Source organism: Poecilia reticulata, chromosome 22 (assembly GCF_904066995.2).
Source record: "Poecilia reticulata chromosome 22, P_reticulata-male-v2, whole genome shotgun sequence".
Classification (NCBI taxonomy): Eukaryota; Metazoa; Chordata; class Actinopteri; order Cyprinodontiformes; family Poeciliidae; genus Poecilia; species Poecilia reticulata.
The window spans coordinates 19,331,915-19,351,719 of NC_088851.1; the positions used below are offsets into that span (position 1 = coordinate 19,331,915).

At 37.2% G+C, this 19,805-nt stretch overlaps 2 protein-coding genes across 3 annotated transcripts; both read right to left on the minus strand.

The window, feature by feature from the left end:
* Window positions 1-565: 565 nt before the first annotated feature.
* Window positions 566-11,990, minus strand: flvcr2a (FLVCR choline and putative heme transporter 2a). 2 transcript variants are annotated; one of them, XM_008400258.3, is made up of 11 exons: window positions 11,030-11,990; window positions 8,961-9,102; window positions 8,704-8,844; window positions 8,205-8,272; window positions 7,842-7,945; window positions 5,818-5,928; window positions 5,553-5,658; window positions 5,341-5,452; window positions 4,169-4,233; window positions 2,919-3,026; window positions 566-2,008 (listed from the first exon to the last, which is right to left on the minus strand). In XM_008400258.3, exons 1-11 carry the CDS (start codon window positions 11,567-11,569, stop codon window positions 1,958-1,960), a joined length of 1,548 nt encoding a protein of 515 aa, XP_008398480.2. In that variant the 5' UTR covers window positions 11,570-11,990; the 3' UTR covers window positions 566-1,957. The 2 variants fall into 2 exon arrangements, with proteins under 2 accessions (XP_008398480.2, XP_008398481.2); XM_008400259.3 differs by lacking the exon at window positions 2,919-3,026.
* A 1,197-nt stretch (window positions 11,991-13,187) lies between these two features.
* Window positions 13,188-19,765, minus strand: jdp2a (Jun dimerization protein 2a). The gene is made up of 4 exons (XM_081603384.1): window positions 19,579-19,765; window positions 16,128-16,345; window positions 14,640-14,744; window positions 13,188-14,559 (listed from the first exon to the last, which is right to left on the minus strand). Exons 1-4 carry the CDS (start codon window positions 19,664-19,666, stop codon window positions 14,374-14,376), a joined length of 597 nt encoding a protein of 198 aa, XP_081459510.1. The 5' UTR covers window positions 19,667-19,765; the 3' UTR covers window positions 13,188-14,373.
* Window positions 19,766-19,805: the final 40 nt, after the last annotated feature.

Here is a 19,805-nt window from a genome sequence, read left to right on the forward strand (position 1 = left end):
TTCAAACATGTATCAAACGTCCTTCATGATTCACAGATCTATCAGTCCATCTTCAAATAGGCACAAAATACCCAATTACCTAAAGAATATTGAGGTTAACTATCTGGGGATTCTAGGGTGTTTGGTCAAATTTGATTCCTGAAGAAACCGAGCTGGTTCTCCAGACATTAAGCCTTTGCATTATTGGTTGCAATTTTGTCCCATTTTAATACTTTTTTTTTTTTTAAATCCCCCCTTGTGGTTCATTTATGTCAGTTTAAGTTTTGGGGTTTTTTTAGCCTAAACTTACCAACTGCTCTTCATGCAACCCGTTTTACTTCTCTTTCTGACCCGTTTTTGGTGGGAATTTTAATATTAGTAGATTAGTACTTTGCCATGTCTCCCATATCATGTTTTTCTAAGGTCATTTAAATCTGTCTTATTTACTGGTGCTTCCTAAATCCCCAATGTTCATTATGAAAAATGTTTTGCAAATTAAAAATCTAAAAAATACTTTAATTACTGAACAACTCAGTGATTCAGAAATATAGCCATGAGGTGAGTGCAAATAAGGAAAAACTCACTGTTACAGCAGCACAGAAATATTTATTATCACCAATATAAATGTGCAACGTACAAAAGCCCTAAAAACTTGTAGTCAATGTTTGGCAGTGTTACAGTACATAATTCTGCAATGACCTTCTCACAGCTACAGAATGATCTGATTAAATGTGGAAATCATCCAATATTCCTACACAAAAAATTGAATGTATGCATTTTCCACAAACATGGACAAAGGAAATAAAAGTCATTTCCACACCATTTGATATTCTATTTTCAGAAATTAGTACCAATTCATCAATCAATAAACCCATCATTCCATTTATTTACCCACCATCCATTGATCTATGCACCTGTAAATCAGTATCAATCCACTCCTCTCTATTCAATATTCATCCACCCATTTTTCCAGTCATTCATTTCTCTATCCATCTATTCACCCAGCCATCCAGCCTGGTTTTTAAAGTTTCATAATCACAGTCCATCTGCTGTAGAAAATGATGTCATACATTCAAGGTGAAATTCTACATAAATTTCCAGAAAAAAAAAAAAGAATTACCCGAAATCAGTGCCAACTCTGTTCACACAACCTTAAAATATTCTACATTCGTATTCTGTTCTGGAAAAAAATATGCAGTGAAGACATTTGTGTGCAAAATGGCATATTTTCTTTTTCATCCATCTTGTTTTGTGCCAAAATTCTTCATCTTCTAGATATTTTTAAAATAGCGATTCAGACATATTCTTGTAAAATGAGGAGAAAACTGACCTCTGTGAGTGTACTCTGATGCACAGCATCAATCAGTATTTATACTTGGCAGAATACCAACCAGGTGATCCTTAAATGGCAAACGGGTGATATATGAGCCTTACTCAATGTAAAGGAAGGACGTCCCAGTTATGGTGTGCATTTAAAGATCACTGACAAAACATAGAACTCACAAATACGTAGGTGCCTTCACCAGAGTAAATACTTAAGTTCAGTAACACAGCACAAGTATCGGGAAACACTGAAAATTTCTCTTTAAATTAATATCTAAAAAGTTCTGAAAATCTGTTACCAAGAAACCTGTTGGAATGTTTACAGATTGGAGTCAGAAAATTAGAGACTGTCTCAACTGTAAGTGATGCATTTTCTGAAAGTGCATTTCAAACGTGTATAAAGGTTGGTTTAGAAATTGCATTTTAAATACTAATGTGATATTTTTGTAGCACGTCAGTGCAGTAAAAAAGGAGCAGCAGTTCTTAATACTAAAGAATCGAAGATGGGTGTCCATCATGGTCAGAGTCTCCATATACTCACTAGTCACAGCAGCATGTTGCATTGTAGTTACTTTGTCATGTTTACACATGCCGACATGTCCTTTAAGACTTTGTTTCTTCTCTTTGTGGTTTGCTGAGGCGACATCATTTCACCTTAGAACTTCCTCTCCTTCAGGATACCTTCTTGAACATCAGAGGTCATCATCTGGAAGAGACATGGGCAGACAATAAGCACTACTACAGCTTAGAAAACATTAATTAGTTACCATAACTATGCAGATTATACACAACTAGAACCTAGATCCAAAATCTGGGCATAATGATGATTGAATCAGATCTGAACATTCAGAGTCGCATAAAGACATTTACAAAGGCAGTCTTCTACCAACTGAAGAATATTTCCAGGATTAAAAGACTACAGTCCCAGAAGGACAAAGAGAAACTCATTTATCAATAGTGTCTTTGTAGGTCTGCCTATGAAAAAAGGAAAGAAAGAAAAGAAGACCACTGTTGACCCAGAATGCTGCTGCTTGGGTTCTCACTAAAACCAGGAAGATGGTGCACATCATCCCAGTTAACATCCTTACTCTGGCTCCTTGTAGCTCAGATAACAAACTTTAAAAATACATTTGTTAGTTTATAAATTACTGAACAGATTAAGACCAAAATACAAGACTTGTCATTGTATCAACCTTCCAGACCACTCAGATCTTCTGGTAATTAAAACCAAACATGAAGAAGCAGCACTCAGTTTTTATGGTAGAACAAACTTCCAAAAGACTGCAATACTGTTGAAATACAGATTATTTAAATCTAGGTTAAAAACTCTCCTTTTTAGAGTCGTTGACTAGTAAGTGGAACACTGATCAACATATCTGATATGCATTGATGACGACATTTGACAAAATGATACGTTTGCTTGTTTTCAGAACTGGTGACTGTTTTTAATCATGAAAAGCACTTTGAACTCCCTTGTTGATGAAATGTGATATACAAATAAACTTAGCACAAACTAATTCTGTTTGCATCAAGAATATAACTGTTTTAAGGGCTACAGTTTGCCATAGTTTTCATACCTTTGAGGTTTCAGGGAGTTTTTGCTCATATGACCCTACCTTGTTGTCACATCCATTTAGATTTTTGTGAAGTTGTGAGGTAATGTCATGACTCCTGCTGCTTGCTGTGGCCCCGTAGTCTCGCACTGATGTCTTGGACTCTGTAGGCTGTAATCATAGCTCCAGTATCAAAGATCTGGGGGACCCATAGGGTCATCTTTAACCTTCACACCATATCACCTCCACCAGTGGCTCCAGAAACTCCTGCACACCCACCTACAGCAACCTGTCAACTAGGCCACCAAGCTCTTTGTACAGACTTTAATAAGGAAACTGTAGCATACTTAATATCAAACTTAATTTCTAGAATAATTTAGTTTCCAGGTATTTTTTGAAAGCCATTGACAAAAGAATCTGGTCTTATGTTAAACAAGTATGCAGGAGTCCTGGTGTATTGAGTCAAAGCTGCGTTTTTATTCAAATTTAAGCAAAAAAAACAAAAAACAAAACAAGGAATTTTGCTTGTTTTAAAATGCAAGCTGCAGATAACAGTGAATTAACGTTAAATTTAACAGGGTTTTTTTGTTTGTTTGTTTTTTTAAAGAAAAAATTCAAACGGATGGATGCCAAAACATTTTGTTTCAGGACATATTATTCTGCATTACTCTTTTTTTGGTGTCTTTAGAATAACATGACACTATAGTATGGTATAGTATAGTATAGTATAGTATCCCTGTAAAATTTGGTTTATTAAATCAGCTCAAAGTAAAACCAACTATACAGATTCCCTACTCAAAATGTATTTTAAGGGTTTATTCCCATTATGACATATTACAAAATTGAAAAATTTTACTGAAATGTTATGACTTGCACAATCATTGGGATGACAGTTGTTCAGTTCATTGAGCAGTCACAAAAATATCACAAAATATCAGATATTTTGCGATTTAATTTCTAAATGACAAAATATCTTAAAGCAGTCAGCTGCACAGATACTGAAAGCTTGGAAAGCAGTGCCATTTCTGAAGCAAAACATAACCACGCAACAACATAACCACGCAACTGACAATCTTTTGTACATTGTAAGCAGCAAGAAGGAGGCTTGTGTTTTTTGTTGAAGGCTTAGACATACCAACACAAAAGTTTATCCCTACAGCAAAGAAACCCCAGAAATCAACAAGCAGGATGTTACAATGAGGAAAAACTGGAGCCAAGCAGCCAGAAGAAACTGCAGAGACCAAGCCAGACTGGGACCTGACCTGGTGAAAGATCCCCATTTCAGACCTTAAGCACCTCACACAGATACTTACACTCACTCGCTGCACCTCAGCCTGTTGATTGGCCTTCTGCCGCCGGAGGTCAGATTCTATGAATCCTGTGAGAAATAGAGGTATTATACTGGCAGACTAAATGTTTAAAGTTGATGCAATTAAAAAGAAAGAATATTTCTACATTCTAAACGGTAAAATGTGTCAAGTAAATGTCTTGTGTGCTGCAACTTTACATTAGTGTGCAAAAAAACCTAAACAAATTGCATATAGTGTGAAAAGAATTTTGTAACCTGACAACTGATTTTCAGTCAACGTTCAGCAAAAAGCTGGTGATCTTCACAGAAAATAGTGAAAACAACTTTATCCAAGTTATTTCACAAATTGACTATGCATGAAAATATGAAGTACAAACATATTGTGATGGGAAAATTATTGTAAATGAACACCTGCTGGTCATATTAAATTAAGTGCTTGTGAAAGAACCTGTATGAGTTACACACACAAGGTTGGGAGTCGTTTTCCTGCAGCGACATGGGAACCAGACTGTTTCTCACATGTTTTAGTATCAAACCTATGTGTTGACTCAGTGCTTCATTATTGATTGTCTTACAAGCTCTCTGTATTGTGCACACCGTACAAAATAAACCTGATTGAGTGATTTTATCTTTTTTTTTGTCCCACAACAATATTGAAGGCAAAAACTGTTCGAGCAACTTTCACAAATTTGTTTTAAATGTATCCACTAGGGGGCAGCAAACATCCAAAGATGATAACAGCTCTTACTCAAGTAAAAAAAAAAAAAAACGGACTTGCTGAAGTCTTCATGCCCTTTGACATTTTGTCACGTTACAACTGCAGACTTTAATGTGTTTTGTTGGGTTTTTACACAACAGAGCCACACAAAGCACTGCATGGCTGAAAAGTAGAAAGAATATGAGTTTTTAAAATGTTTCAAGTAAGAGTCAAAGTGTGAAGAATGACACAAAGTACTAAATGATATGCTTTTGGAATTTGATTTTCTTATTTGGTTGGAATCCAAGTGCTTTTTCATTTTCATCTGTCCCCATGTAAAAATGGGGACAGATGCTTGCTTATGTAAAAATGTTTCTTTAGGCTGTAAAGATTTCAGACCTTGGTCTATAGCAATAAAATCCCAATAAAGAAATTGTAGTTTGTGGCTGCAAAGTGACATGTTGATGTTCGTGTCTCACCTGTTATTACTGTTCCAATTAGCAAAGAAATACACAGAAACACATTTCCAAGTAAAGTTCCCCATTTATCGATAATCTTTCCTTGTACAATGGTGAAAACGATTCCAAAAATCTGCAACAAGAGTATACCATAAGAAGTGTTTATGGCCCAAAAGTAAATACATGTCACGTGTTTAAAAGTGTGCAGTTAATCAGTGCCACCAACAACCAACCTGAGCTGAACAGTTGAGCAGACCCGACGAGGTTCCCTCAGATTCTGGGAAGGTGAGCTCCACTGCGAACTCAAAGCCAAGAGGGAGATATCCGGTCATGAAGAAGCTGCAGAAATCATACCAAGTAATCTTTTGGGATTTCTACTCAAGTACAATTACACTGATGTACTGCTGCTCTTGCCCACATACTAATTGTCTTAATTAGTACTACTCAAATGTCCTTGAACATGTCACAGTATATCAACGGCTCAGTTCGTCTACATACCCTAGAACTCCAGCGGTGATGAACACCACCCAGAGCTGCCCCAGGTTCAGGGTGAAGGTGTAAACCAGCATCCCAACCAGAGAGAAGATGTACACCACCAGGGTGGTTTGTCTGCAGAGGAAGAAATTTTAAAAGAATTATTAATAATAAGTATACCAAACATCCACACCAACTGTAAGAACTCAAAGCTAACCAGGATGTTCAGATAACACTTATGAATCTGAAATACTTGAGTGGCTTTTATTTCAGTTCTATCCAGGCTATTGCTGTTATGCACCTTTGTGTTTTTGAACACTTTTTTCTTCCACTTCCATTAAATATCTTTGATTCAGCACACCGAACTGCCAGCTTCTTTAGTAGTGAGCTGCTGCAGGGTGTCGGTGATGATCGTTTATGTGTAATAATTATTTATTTGGAATATTTTATAAATTTTCTGAGTTCATGTTGAGTTTTCACTGACTATAAGCCCTCAAATTCAATGTAACAGAAATATAGCTAGAAATAAGCAAGCGTATGCAATGACTAGCAGTTTCAAATTTTGCATTGAATTATCTAAAATTACAGACTATGTAGAGAATTAGAAGCAATGGAAAAACAATATAGGATGTTCAAATACTAAGATGTTTAAGAATGTTTTTTAAAAAATACCTAAAATCTACATTTAAATTGGCTTAAACATTTGACAAGACAAAAATTAGCAAAAAAAAGGTTTGAAAGGTATAAAGTACATCTTTAGATAAAATTAAAGACATTAACTTGGAATTGAGTTTTTAAATTTAGCTTGCAGTCCAAAAAAATATACCTCTATTAATACTATTAAAAACACTATTATTAAGTGTATCCCAACCACTTTCTGTGGAAAAAAAACAAAACATGCTTACTTTGAGAACACAGCCTCTTGCACAGTCATGCGTAAATTATGCTGCAAAACATTTTGTTGATATAGCAAAGTCCAGTGAATGTCTGACACAGTAAGACAATGTGAGGGTCCAGAGTAAACCTGAGCCAAACTGCTTTGACAGCTATGCATTTACTGTGGCATGTGAGGAATCTGAGGATTTTAACCTGCCACAGTAGATTGTGCTTCCTGTAATGAGGCGCACTAACAGGTGAAGACACAAGGAGACACTTACTTTGAGGAATGCAATCATAATTCTTCCCAAAAATAAAAATACTTTTTTTTTTTATTTTAAATTCAGCTTCATGTGCCCCAAAAGTAACCTCAATTGAAGGTTTTCCAGGTCTTTGAAGGATTTCAGCAAAGGCTATACTCAAAAACATTCTTTTTATTGAACTTTAAGCATTTTTTACGTAAAAGCGTATAAAAACAGTCTTGCAGGATTCTTGTTGATCTCAATTCAACTTGAGTAATTAAATATTATTGGTTGCGAGTGTTTCTCAAACTAGACAAAAAAAAAGAAAGAAAAAAAAAGATCTTTCAGTAATTCAAATCAAAATGTAAAAACTATAGACTCAGAGTGATATACCGTGTTTATTTCTGCCAACTAATGATTATGGCTAACAGTAAATGAACACCCAAAACTGAACGAATCAGAAAACAAGATTATGTGAAACTAATATATAATATAGTGACAGTATTTTATGTCACAGAACACAAGAATACAGTTATTGTCAAACCTTTAATGCCATATTTTCACCTTTCACCATAAATTTGGTTACAACACACTGAACAACCAGCTCCTGACCTTTTCTTCCACTTTTTCTTCCTCATTCATTCAGGTTTTACACACCTCATTCTGGAGAGGAGCAATGTTTTATTTTTATTTTTTTAAAGTCAGCTCCGTATTTTGATTTTGTAGCCATCAGATTAATTTAATTGTGTGAATACGTTGACCAATTGAACATGAAATTACATAAAAGGGACTTTGCAGGAGAAAAATCCCTGCACTGGTTGTTGTTCGTGCTAAATTAGTGTTTGGCTTCTCATTGATGTCTAGTAACATGGCTCACTTTTACCTTTACAAATATCAGGTTTCACAAACAGAGTTAGAGGAGGATCTTACTTGTAGGTCTTGGTCTTATCAAGCCAAAGGCCACAGATGAGAGATCCTGCCATTCCAGCAATGACAATGGTTAAACCGATCCTCCCAGCATTCAACTCTTCACCCTGAGGTGAAACACCAGGGTGATTAATTATTGATTCATTAATTACTGATTCATGGAACACAGTCATTATTTTACCCAGACTCCTAACATCCAGAAATGTTATTTTTGTGATGGTCAGCTGTCCTGAAGCTTTAGAGTTTGGTGGTAAAATGAATTGTACAAAAGCTTAAAACATAGAAAATGTCAACCAGTGCTAAGAAAGGACAAAGGAAGCATCACAGAAGAGAACATTTCCCCAGCAATAAAATAAAGGAACTTACAGGGTAGCGATCAATTATCATTCGGTTTAAAAGTGTGGAAATGGCGTAGAAACTGCCAACATTCAACCCTGCAAAAAAAAAAACAGAGACCTTTATTATTCAGCTGTAAATAAAACAGAATTACACATTAGCAGCAAAGAAAAGAGGACATGCAATTTTAAGGTAGGCAGATGTGTGCCGATCTTCAGAATCAAGAAATGGCTAAGAAAAAAAGCTTATCGTTAAAAATTCCCTGTATAGCCATCAAATATCAGCACAATTATTAAACAGGTACACAAATGGAAAAGTGGCAAATGGCCCTGAAAGAGGAACCAAGTTCATCTTCACACGACAGTGTGGAGAGGCTGTTAGGAGGGTCATAAAAATAAACATTTCCAAAGTTTTCACACATTATGCTACTGCATTAAACTACATATGTTGAAAGGTTTTACACATCTTTGCCAGGGTCTTCCATAAATGTGAAGGCAGTTTTCACACATTTTAAGCAAGAGGGACTAACCATAGCTGATCACAAGTAACATGAAGGCCTTGTTGCACAGCAGCCTCCAGATGGAGGCCATGTAAGAGTAATCAGTGGAGCGGGAAATCCTGGCTTGAGCCTGGGACTGGGTTGGTGGGATCTCTGGTCTCTCCTGAAACACTACAAAACAAATGGTCGTGCAAAGAATCAATTGCTGAGGAGATTGGTTTACGATGATTAATGTAAACAGAGCTACAACACAGAACCCTAATGCCCTTTTGGGGGAGTTTACATACCGATGACCACAAGTACAAAGATGAAGGTGGCCACACCCGCACCGATGTAGAACATGAATCTGATGTGATACGCCAACTCGTCTACATCCTTTACATTAGGAACAAGTATGGGTGGGACCAGGAACCCAATGGCAACACCCAACTGCAGACAAAAAAAAGAAAATGAAAATACCTTTTACAAGCAGATGTCAAATACATTACAAAACCAGTAGAAAGTGCATGTATGGATCTATTTAAAATTCACATTTGTCCTCAGTTTCCTGGTTTCATGGAGCATTCAAAGTAACCAGGAGAGCTGATTTCATTTGGCATTTTCATATGTGGGGGGAAAAAAATTTAATAAAATTGATTTTGCAAAAAATTTCCTGAATGTCTGCAGGAATTAAAACGCATAATAAAACCAGGAAGCATAGGATTCAAGGACAGAGGGCAAAGCAAGTGAACATGAACAAAAATTGGTCTTTTTATTGTTACTAAAGGCCTAAACCACAAAACAACCAGAATGTGTGTCCAACACAGGTGAAAGAAGATGCTGAAATTAAAAAAAAAAGTTCACACTTGACAATAGATTTGAGGAGTCTTTTTCACATAGTAAAAACTTCTAAAGTAGTTCGATCAGAAAGCATAAATCTGTCACATGAAAAACTTTTCCAAGACCCATTTTATGTCTTGCAGATAAGAGAAAAACTGATACGCTTTAAGGAAAAATATAAAAATGATTCTCTCCCTCCACAGTGAGGTATGCAGCTCGCTATGTGGACATATCCTGAATGAAATTTCAATTTCTGCTTATTTTTCACAAATTTTTAATGCATGTTGAGGAGCAGACTGTAAGTGGAAACCAAACATCATTATCAGCCTTTTGTGTTGTCAAGAGAAGAAACACACAGCCTGAAAGAGTCACTTTTAATACTGCAAGTATTTCTCTATACAATAGAGCGCCATTGCGTTAGTAATTCTGCAGTGATTTTAACCTCCTTGTCAATTTTGACAAGTGGAAGTAGAATGAATTATGAACATAAATATCCAGATTTATTTTTTGCTAAATTATTAATTTCCACAGATCTAAGGTTATGTGAATGGTAGATCTATTGTATATTTATTTGTTTTGCTTAGACCCTCGTCCTGGTCAGTCAGCCTCCTGCAGTGATTAACGAGCAGAAGCAGCTGCTGGGGCTGATCTGATCGTTTAGTGAAGGAGTGAAAAGGTTTTTGTACCACAAATTAACGTTTATATTTGAAGTCAACTCGGAGATAATTTTTTGTTATTTTTATAAGTAAAAGAAAGATTTAAAAGGATCGGCGTATCAGTCAGCAGAAGGGTACAAAGCACAAGACAGAGAGACAGTAAATGGAGAAAATATGGGACTACGAAAAGCTGAATGTTCCTCAAATGATTAAGACAAGAAAACAGGTCAGGCAGCCAAAAACTCAACAACAAAGCTGCAGGAATTTATGGTCGCATTCTAATAGAAGTCTGCTCTTTCAAAGAAAACATTCAGGCCTGGCTACATTGTAGGACGTGTTGCTGTCTGAGAAATGTGCCACAACCACAGCAGAAAAAAAAATACTGACTGCATGAACATAGGAGCAGCATCATAGTTTAGGGTTGCTTTGGCAGTAAAGTTTTTTGTTGGGGTTAATGAAATAGAGTGGTTCAACTCAAAACGTTTAGTGTTTAAACCCCAAAAAACAGTTATCCAGCATTACAGTTAATGAAAAAAGTTGACATTTTAGATTTTTTTTTAAACCCAGTCATAGGTGTACTTTAAACAGTTCCCCCTTGCACTGAAGATGACTGCATGAACACAGTGAATAGATGGAAAAAAAAGTTGAAATTTGAGATTTTTTTTAAATTCAGAAATGTCGATGCTTTTTCTAGAAAATTTCTTAGCTTAAATCTCAAAATTTCTGCTTTTTTTCTAGCAACTTATCAACTTGTCCTTGTTTATTTTCTTTGAAAATTTCTGATCTAAACGTTTCTGAGGTATTTGGCAGAAATGTACTCAACTTCAAACAGCTCCCCCTTTTGCCCATGTTACCCCACGTTGCCCCATCAACTTACTCACTTGATTCCCAAAAACCCCAATGGAGCAGGCGGTGGAAACCTCATTTGCTCCGAACCAGACCGAGGCCAGGTTGGAGGGGATCCCGAGGATAAAGACCTGAGCCAGAGCGCTGGCAGACTGTCCGTGTAGGGTCACCCAGAACAGGTCAGGTCGTGCGCTGGCCACCTTTATCCACGTCCCTGCGCAGTTGAGCGCGTTGGCCACCAGCGCAGTGCAGCGCAGTCCATACTTCTCCAGCAGCCAGGTAACCGGGAATATGAAGGGGATGTACGCGAGCATGTAGATCATGGACAGCCAGTCTACAGCGAAGCCGTCCACGTTGTAGAACTTCATGATGATGTTGCTGATGATCCCGTACTGGATCCATTGGTAAGCGTTGCTCAGGGAATAAGCGCTGAACAGGAGCACAATCACCCAGCGCCTCTTGTAGAGGCGCGTCGGGAGCGCCGAGCCGCACTCCCCGTTTGGGATGTCAGCCTGGATCCGAACATCTTTACCCAAATCCGGACTAATCTCCTTGGTGTCCTGGTCGCCTTTCATGTTCTCCCGTATAGAATGACACTCAACGCCAAACACGGATGAAATGAAGGAACTTTAAATGGAAATAAAACTGGTGTCGCTTTCGAGACATCACGTGATTCTGCCCCCAAAAAAATAAATTGTTCCAACAAAACCAGGAAGTTCTGTGGCCACATCAGCAAAAGGGGAATTGATCAGAAGTCAGGTTGTTTGCACGGGACCGACCTGCCGAACCAGTAGTTGAATCAATACTGAGGATTTTCTCAGAAAATCCATTTAACTCCTCCCAGCTGCTGAGATAAGGAGGACAACGAGACAGAGAGCCACGTAGTGTCATGCTTTGTTTTTGTTAAGTCTTTCATGTTGGTTTCTGCCCTGTAGTGTTAATTTTAGTTACATATTCTTAAAGTTAGTACATTTCCCCAAAGTTTTCCATTCCTCTGCCAGCTGTCGCCAGTCAGTCAATTAGATTCACCTGGTTTCCATCTCATTTCTCTCATGTGCTTACTGGCTTTTTAAGATCTGTTAGATTTTCCACCACTAGTTGGAAAATCTAACAAATTTTCCAACTAGTTGGTTTGTGTTTCTGAGCTTATTCAACCCTGAAGCTTCCCCCCCCCATCATCCTGTCTGTATATATAGAAGACCAAGCATGCCACAATCCAGTAATTTGATTTCATTAAAAATGTCATTTAAATAAAACTCAAAATATGTATATTTATCCACGTGGTTTTAAAATGTGTAAACAATGTGTTAAATACACAATTTAGTAATTAAAAGTGAAATATTAATTTTCATATACAGTAAAATCCCATATTAAGGATCACAATAAACCAAATTGTTTTCTAATATACTGTTTAATTATGTATAAATATCTATGGTAAAAATTAATTTTTAATAAAAGGCTTGTCTCATTTTATTTCTTTTCAAAATAAAAATGATTTATTGCACGTTTATACTTTTATTTGCATGCATATTTTTGCTAAAAATTGATTTAAAGACTTTTTTTAATTGGATTATGGCACTTTTGGATTTCCATACTTTGGTTGCACTTGTCCTTACACTTTCTGACATGCAAACTCACTCTTTTGCAAATGCTACTAATTAGCAGTCAACCACAATTGTGCTCTCTGAAGTTCCTCTACATACTGTTCCTACAAAACCAGAAGTAGCTTTTTGTTCTTTTTGACTCAGTTAATCTGCTTGTTCTGTTTAATCCCCACTGCTGTAAACAATGAGCGCCTTGTTATTGGGTTTAGTCCACAAAAAGGTGACTGCCGACTATGAGCTTTAGAACAATCTAATAATAGTCCTTCAACTAAAATATATTACATACATCATATGGGTTAATGCAGATTGGAAAGTATTGTCACCAGTTATGGCATAGCTACCTTGAAAAAATAACTTTAATCAGATTACTAATAAATTAATTACTGACTGCTTGATTTGGAAAGTAGCTAAGTTACATTAAAAGTAACTTTTTTAGCTACTTTCAGCAGCTGTTGACAATGTTTCACCACTTGTGAAAATTACATTGAGCTTTGCCAATACTTAATTGCAAGTTGTTGTATGATGGTAACATCAACTATCTGCTGTCACTCGACGCATAGAGGAAATAAAATTACATTACAAAAGAACATAGTAACGCACAGTAACTTTAATCTGATTACTGGATTTGAAGTAGTAACCCGTTAGATTACTTGTTTCTGAAAGTTGTGGTCCGACGTCAGTAACGCGCTACTGACATCACTGATTGCCACAGGATGGCAGTATTCAACTTGAAGTTTGGTGAGGTAAAAAACCCCAGAAAAAACAGAGGAAGAAAAAAGAACGAAACATTTAATTTCTTCAGGAAATATAAAATTGTATTTTCAGATAGCTTATATGCTTATATAACAACATATACAAAAGTAAATATTTATCTATATAAAAACAAACATAACTGGCTGTAATAATATGAAAACAGTAAATAAAGTACAATGTAAACACTGTCTGAGTGTGTGTGTGTGTATATATATATACATTTATATATATATATATATATATTTATATATGTGCATACATGACGCCTGCGCCAAATCAATAAAAAAGAGGTTTGGTTGTTCTACTAATAGAAAAGAAGCATAAGGACCAGAAAAATTTTGCTATTTTGTATTCAGATTTATAACTAGTCAATACTATTTTGTTATCATATACTTGCAATTTAATCAATATGTAATGGTTGCATACATGTAGTTATGCATCACAGTAGTTATCTTGTATCTATCAAACGTTTCTTTTAATTCTGTAGATTTTCCTCAATCTAGTTTAAGAGATCAAAGATAATCCATGTAAGATTTCTCACATAAACATCAAAACTGTTGATTTCAGTTGTTCCGTACTAAAATTGTGTTGAAAAAACATTTGTGCAGACTCTTGCCATATATAAAGTTAGACATCAGAGCCAATTATTAAAATACTGAGTTGAAATGAAGCAAATTTTTTTTGCATAATGGATTTTTTTTCCATTTTCTTCATTTTAAATGTTATAAAATGTAAAGCCACATTTTAAAGCCACAAACAGCCAACTAATTGCATAATAGGTAACTTTCCTCAAGAGATGCATTCCATTTTCTTTGTTATATGTCACAAAGACCTGGCTGATGCAGAAGTGATTTTTTTTTTTAAATGAAAAGTGAAATGAAGAGACTGATCTGCTGAATCCGTCCCACTGGATCTGCTCTTTGCGGAGCATCGCTCTGCGTGTCAGAGGCAGCGCCTGAACAGAAGTGCTGTTAGTTGGCTGCTTCTCCTCGAATGTAAACGACAGGAAAGTCCCTGTTTGTTCACTTGGCCTCCAGCTGCTGCAGCAGGGGGTTCGCCTCGCTCTCTGGGGTTTTGACACTGTCCGTCCTGACGATGCATGTGGGGCGGTGCCGGTTGAGCATGAGGATGAGCTGCTGGCGCTCCAGTTTGAGCTCCTCAATCTGGGCTTTAAGGTCAGAGTTTAGCATCTCTAATCGTTCTGACTCCTGGAAAGCCAAAGAGAAGAAAGTTACTTTACATTGAGCAAAAATGAAATGGTTAAAACCGTGCCGTAAACAAGTCTCACCTTTTGTAGATAGTCTGTTCTCTCCTTCTTTTTGTTTCGACATCGAGCTGCAGCCACTTTGTTTTTCTCTCGCCTTCGTTTCCTCCTCTCTTCCTCTTCATCTTTCTGTGGAACAACATAGGAAAAGAACACAAGGCTGTAATTCAATTGATTTATCAAACAAGCAATTCTACAATATTGCAGAAAGTTAATGTCATTCACAACTCCTACTTCTGTTTGCCGATTGGCGCAGTTGAAATTCAACCGAAGAAATAGGGGAGAAATTTCAAATGGCGTACTGACGGAAGATGAAAATCAAGCGAAATTGCATAGAAAGGCAATGTCCAAGGTTGCAAACCAACATTAAAAAGAAATACGTCTTATAATATAAAGTTGTGCAAAGGGTCTAATTCTTTGCACACTCAATAATTTTGGATTTACAATTTTTAGCTTAAACCAATAAGATTTGAAATTAACATCTGGATAATAAAAAGGTTGCATCGTTTCAATATTGTGCTATTTTCTGTGCTGTTCAATTAACACAAAACGTTTTTTGCAAACCATTTATTTGATTGGCCATGTTCTGATATATCCACCAGATGCCACTATAGAGTAAGATATAATGTAAGAATATACAGTAGGTTGCATAAACAGAGCCTGCCCTGGATGGACTGGTGATCTGCCCAACATGTAACCCACCACCACTCGCCAAATGACCGCTGCAGAAAGGCATCCATCCATCCTACCATCATTTTTGTAGAAATTTACATGACTGACCAACACAAAGTAGTGCAAAATACTTGAGATTTTACCTTAAAACAGAAGAACTCCAAAAATGCAATCATAAACATACAGACTGATTTAGAGCACACCACATTCACACTTCAGAATGTCCCAGTCAAAGTCCATGTTGGCAAGGCTTGAACATGTATATTTACAGATGCTTTCCCTTCAGTCTGACTGAGCTTGAGCTGTTTTGTAAGGAAAAAAAGGAGGAAAACTTCCTTCTCTACATGAGTAAAGCTTGTTGAGGCACATCCCAAAAGACTTGCACCTGTAATTGCAGCAAAAGGTGGATCTACAAAGTACTAACACAAAAAAGGGCCTTTTTTCACTGAGGTCTGTGGTTGTAAACTGACCAAAAAATAGAGAGTGCTGAATACTTTAACAGCACATTCTACAGAAAATATCAGCTAAGCTCCACTTTAAGTTCATTTGTGCTGTTTTGCTCTGGAATTTTATTGAGTCAAATTAGCCTTCAAGTTTAGCTGGTGTGCAACTTGAGTTACTCTTTTTGTCACTCTGTTATGTAAAATCCTGACTAAACACTTCAGGATTTGTGGTTTCTATTGTAAAAATGTGGACAAGTGCCATATTTAATTTTTTGAAGTAACTGCGAGAAATTTTTTATGATGCGTCTTTTTATTTCGTGGTACTTTCAGTGGCTGAAATTAGTACAAACACATCAGAAAATCTGAAAAGGCAAAAGTCCCTCAGATTGTCCTGCACCTCCGTTTTGATGACTACAGGCCTCTTTCCCAGAGTGTCCAGGAAAAGCAAGGGTGACAACATTGTTCCGATGTCGTGGAGATCGCCAAACCTCAGCTTGTCCGTCAGCGTGGTGGCGGAGATCCCAGCCAGCGGGCCCAGGCTGGGCAGGGAGCCCGCTGTCACAGAGGGATCTGGGATTTGTCCCGGCATTGCGTCAGGCTCGGCCTTGACCACAGCTACGGGAGGCAAAGGAGGAAGATGGGAGAAACGATCAGATGCAAGCAAAAATTAAAAAATAAAATAAAATAAAATGCTGTTATTTTTACAGCTGCATGAGAGCAGAAAACCAAGATACTTTTTAACAATAAAAGCAGACACTAACAAGGCATTAAATCCTACTTTAATCAGTAATACATTTGGATAAGAACTGTATCATGTTTAATACCTTTAAGCATCATTAAAGATTCCATTGAATCTTTCTTCATAAGATTTTATTCTTCCACAAAGAACTCATGTTTACTGTTGGTGAACAGAACATTCAAGCTGCTCAACAGTTTTATGATGCATTTTATATTTCCAGTAAACAACCCCCATGCAGATATTTTATAACCACACTGTTATAAAAATATCATTCATTATCCTACAAAATGATTTCAGATCTTGTTATGCTTGCCTGAAAATCTGGTATACACCAGAGATGCCTCATAAATGTAGAAGAAACAACGTCATGGATACTTACTCAGCTTTATAACGTCACAGATCGTGGTTTTGGTTTTAATACTTCCAAAACCTTAAATGAACCCTCTTGATTTTCTCATTATAAAAACCGGCATTGATTTTATTTTATTTTTTTCAGGAGGGAGTTCAAATGTGGCGTCATGTAGTCAGAAGACATGCAGTGAAAAGCCAGCAGTGGAGGTATGAATTATTTTCCTCATGTTGTGCCTTTGAAGATGCATTTCCACTGCTAATTTTTGGTATATAGCAAACAATATGAATTGTTTAGGCAACAGATATCAAGTACACCAGATTCAAATTTACAACAGGGTTCATTAACGCCAAATCGGATTTTTGTCCTTTTCAAACAACACACGGTGTCCAAGTATAAAATGTCAAATTCTTGAAAATGAAGCTAAAATGCATCTAATTTGAACAGTCTGTCTAACAGCTTTAAGAAAGTTGCATTCTAGGCTGCCTGACTCACCTCTCAGTGATGAATAACTAGTCTGTTAGAGAAGCAGGATGCTGAGGCTGCTGCTCAGTTATTATTATTTCCCTGATTTTGGGGCTGGAGGGTGGGGGGGGGATTAATGTACAAACCATTCACAAGATCTCAGCAAAAAGTTGCCTTATTTAATCCCGAGAGATGAAAAGAAGAATGAACAACTGGTGCAAAACCAGACTCAAACAAATTCCTCCTTATTCCAACGAGAGTTGAAGAGAAGCCAAGAAATACCAGTTAACTGTGGTTTCCTCTTTATGAGACTTAATGTAAGCAGAGAGGAATGTGGCCGCCTGAGACGAGCATAATGTGGTTAAAACGGACTAAAATGATTTGCTGTGTTAAAAAAGAAGAAGGTGGCAATCTCATTGGTGTTTGAGTTGTGCACTGAAAACAGGTTTTCTTGTTAGTGGTGGCAAAATAATAATAATGCGGCAGTGAAAAGTTAAATAGGTGTTTAAATGTTCAAGAACATGAAGCCGAGCTGCTTGAGCAGTGTGAGCAAAACCAGGCAAAACACACAGGAAATTAGCACAACCTCAGCGGATTTCCAAGATACATGTCAACGTCAAAATAAAAAAAACGGTTGAAGTCAGTTTACACAGAGATCTAATCCCACAATGCAGGATAAACTGGCAACATCAGGGAACCAGTGACACACCTGACTGTCTGCAGACAGACAGAAGGACAGAGATGAAGAAGGTCACCATCCACCCACTGTCTTCCGTTTAATTCAAAAGCTTAGGAGTGAAGACGGTCTCTTCTGTCTTAACTGGCCAGCTCAGAAACCTAAGCATGCAGTCAGGTCTTCAGCAGTCCTGCTAATCTTGAAATTAATTGACTCAGATGTGTCGAAGCAGCAAACACATTAAAAAGTCGCAGAACATCGGCCCTCCAAATGCATAACTGTCAGGCGGAAAGAAAACAATGCATGATTTTCAAATAGTTTTACAAATAAAAATCTGAAAAATGCGATCTGTATTTGTACTGAGTCCTTCTGGTCCTGCTGGAACAGGTTTCCTTCCAGAATCAAGGTAATGTTCAGTTCGTGTTAGTGTTTTACATGTAGATAAAAAAAATATAACTAAATTACTGAATTAATTTTTTTTTTTTTAACAGGTCAATGCTACATTGTTTACACTGGAATTTATGTGATATCAAATTAAAGGGGTCTGAATTCATAGAATTTTACAAATTTGAATACCAGGAAAAGTTTTATCCAAACTTTTCCTGGTCTGTCCCAATGAAACGCACAGAACTTTGTGGCTGTAATGTGAAAAAGTTAAAGATGCATCATTTGTTTCTGCAAAGCACAATTTATCTGAAGGTCTGTGAAGACACATAAACTTGTGTGTCACTTGTGCATCATAGATGGAAATATAAAACTTTCAGTTCAGCACTTCCCCTAAGAACAGACCAAAAGAGAAAGTAGAACTGTGCTGGACATTTGGCTTAAAACTACACACCCCTCCCAAAGTATGCAAAAGGTCAAATGTAGAAACCTTTTAATAAAAGTTACCAGTGGTTTGAGGTGAAGCCACATACAGATCTTTTCAAAAGGTTTACTGTGTTGGATGCGGGCAGCGTTGTTTTAGCATCCTTCATTAAGACTATTCCTTAAAAATCAAAGGCAGTTATTCACATTTCAGGTTGCTATTTAAGCTGTCCCTTTTCCTGGGGAAGCCCCATCTTATTTCATGCTTTGCCTTAAACATGTGTAGTCACCTCCTGGAAGATCACATTGCATGCATACCCCGCTGCTGAATTGGTCAACTTGAAAGCGGAAGTCCCTTTTTTTTCAGCTCTGGCGTTTCCATCTTATGTAACTTTGTCTTTCTATCAAACACCTACAAATTACCTGCTGCAGCGTGTTTAGTGCAGGATGGCAACAGATCAAATGTATTCTAAGCATCACTGCGTGGCATTAATGAGAACATTCTGTTCTGGATTGCTGCACGCTGGGATTCAAGTAAAAAAAAAAAAAAAAAAAAAAAAAAAACAGCATGCAAAGCGAAAAAGAAAAAGAGAGACGAAGATCTGCAAGGAGTCGGGTCTACTTTGAACGCCGTAATTCGGGGGAAAGCATAAAAGCCGCTGAATAACCAAGAACATCAGAGCTGCTTGGCTGTCGGTGCAACCAATCCGCGGCGCGCCAACCAGCAGCGGCTCAGCGTGCGCATGCAGGGAAACATCCAGCTCTCCTCTTTCTTTTCTTTTTTTATCTAAAGGAAGTTTTCTTTTACCGACCTGACTTTGATCCCAGGTGCAACAAATGTCCTCTCTTCTGGTCGGCCGAGGGTCGGGAGTAGATTTTAAAAAGTGGAAATCGTTGCATCAGCCCGACTTTAAACGTGATCCCAATCTGGGAGGATTTGGGAATGCGGAAATTAAGCTATGCCAGGCAAACGTAAGCAGGGATGTTAAAAAAAAAAAAAAGTAGACATAGTGCAGAGGGGGGGGGGGTTTCGGAGGAA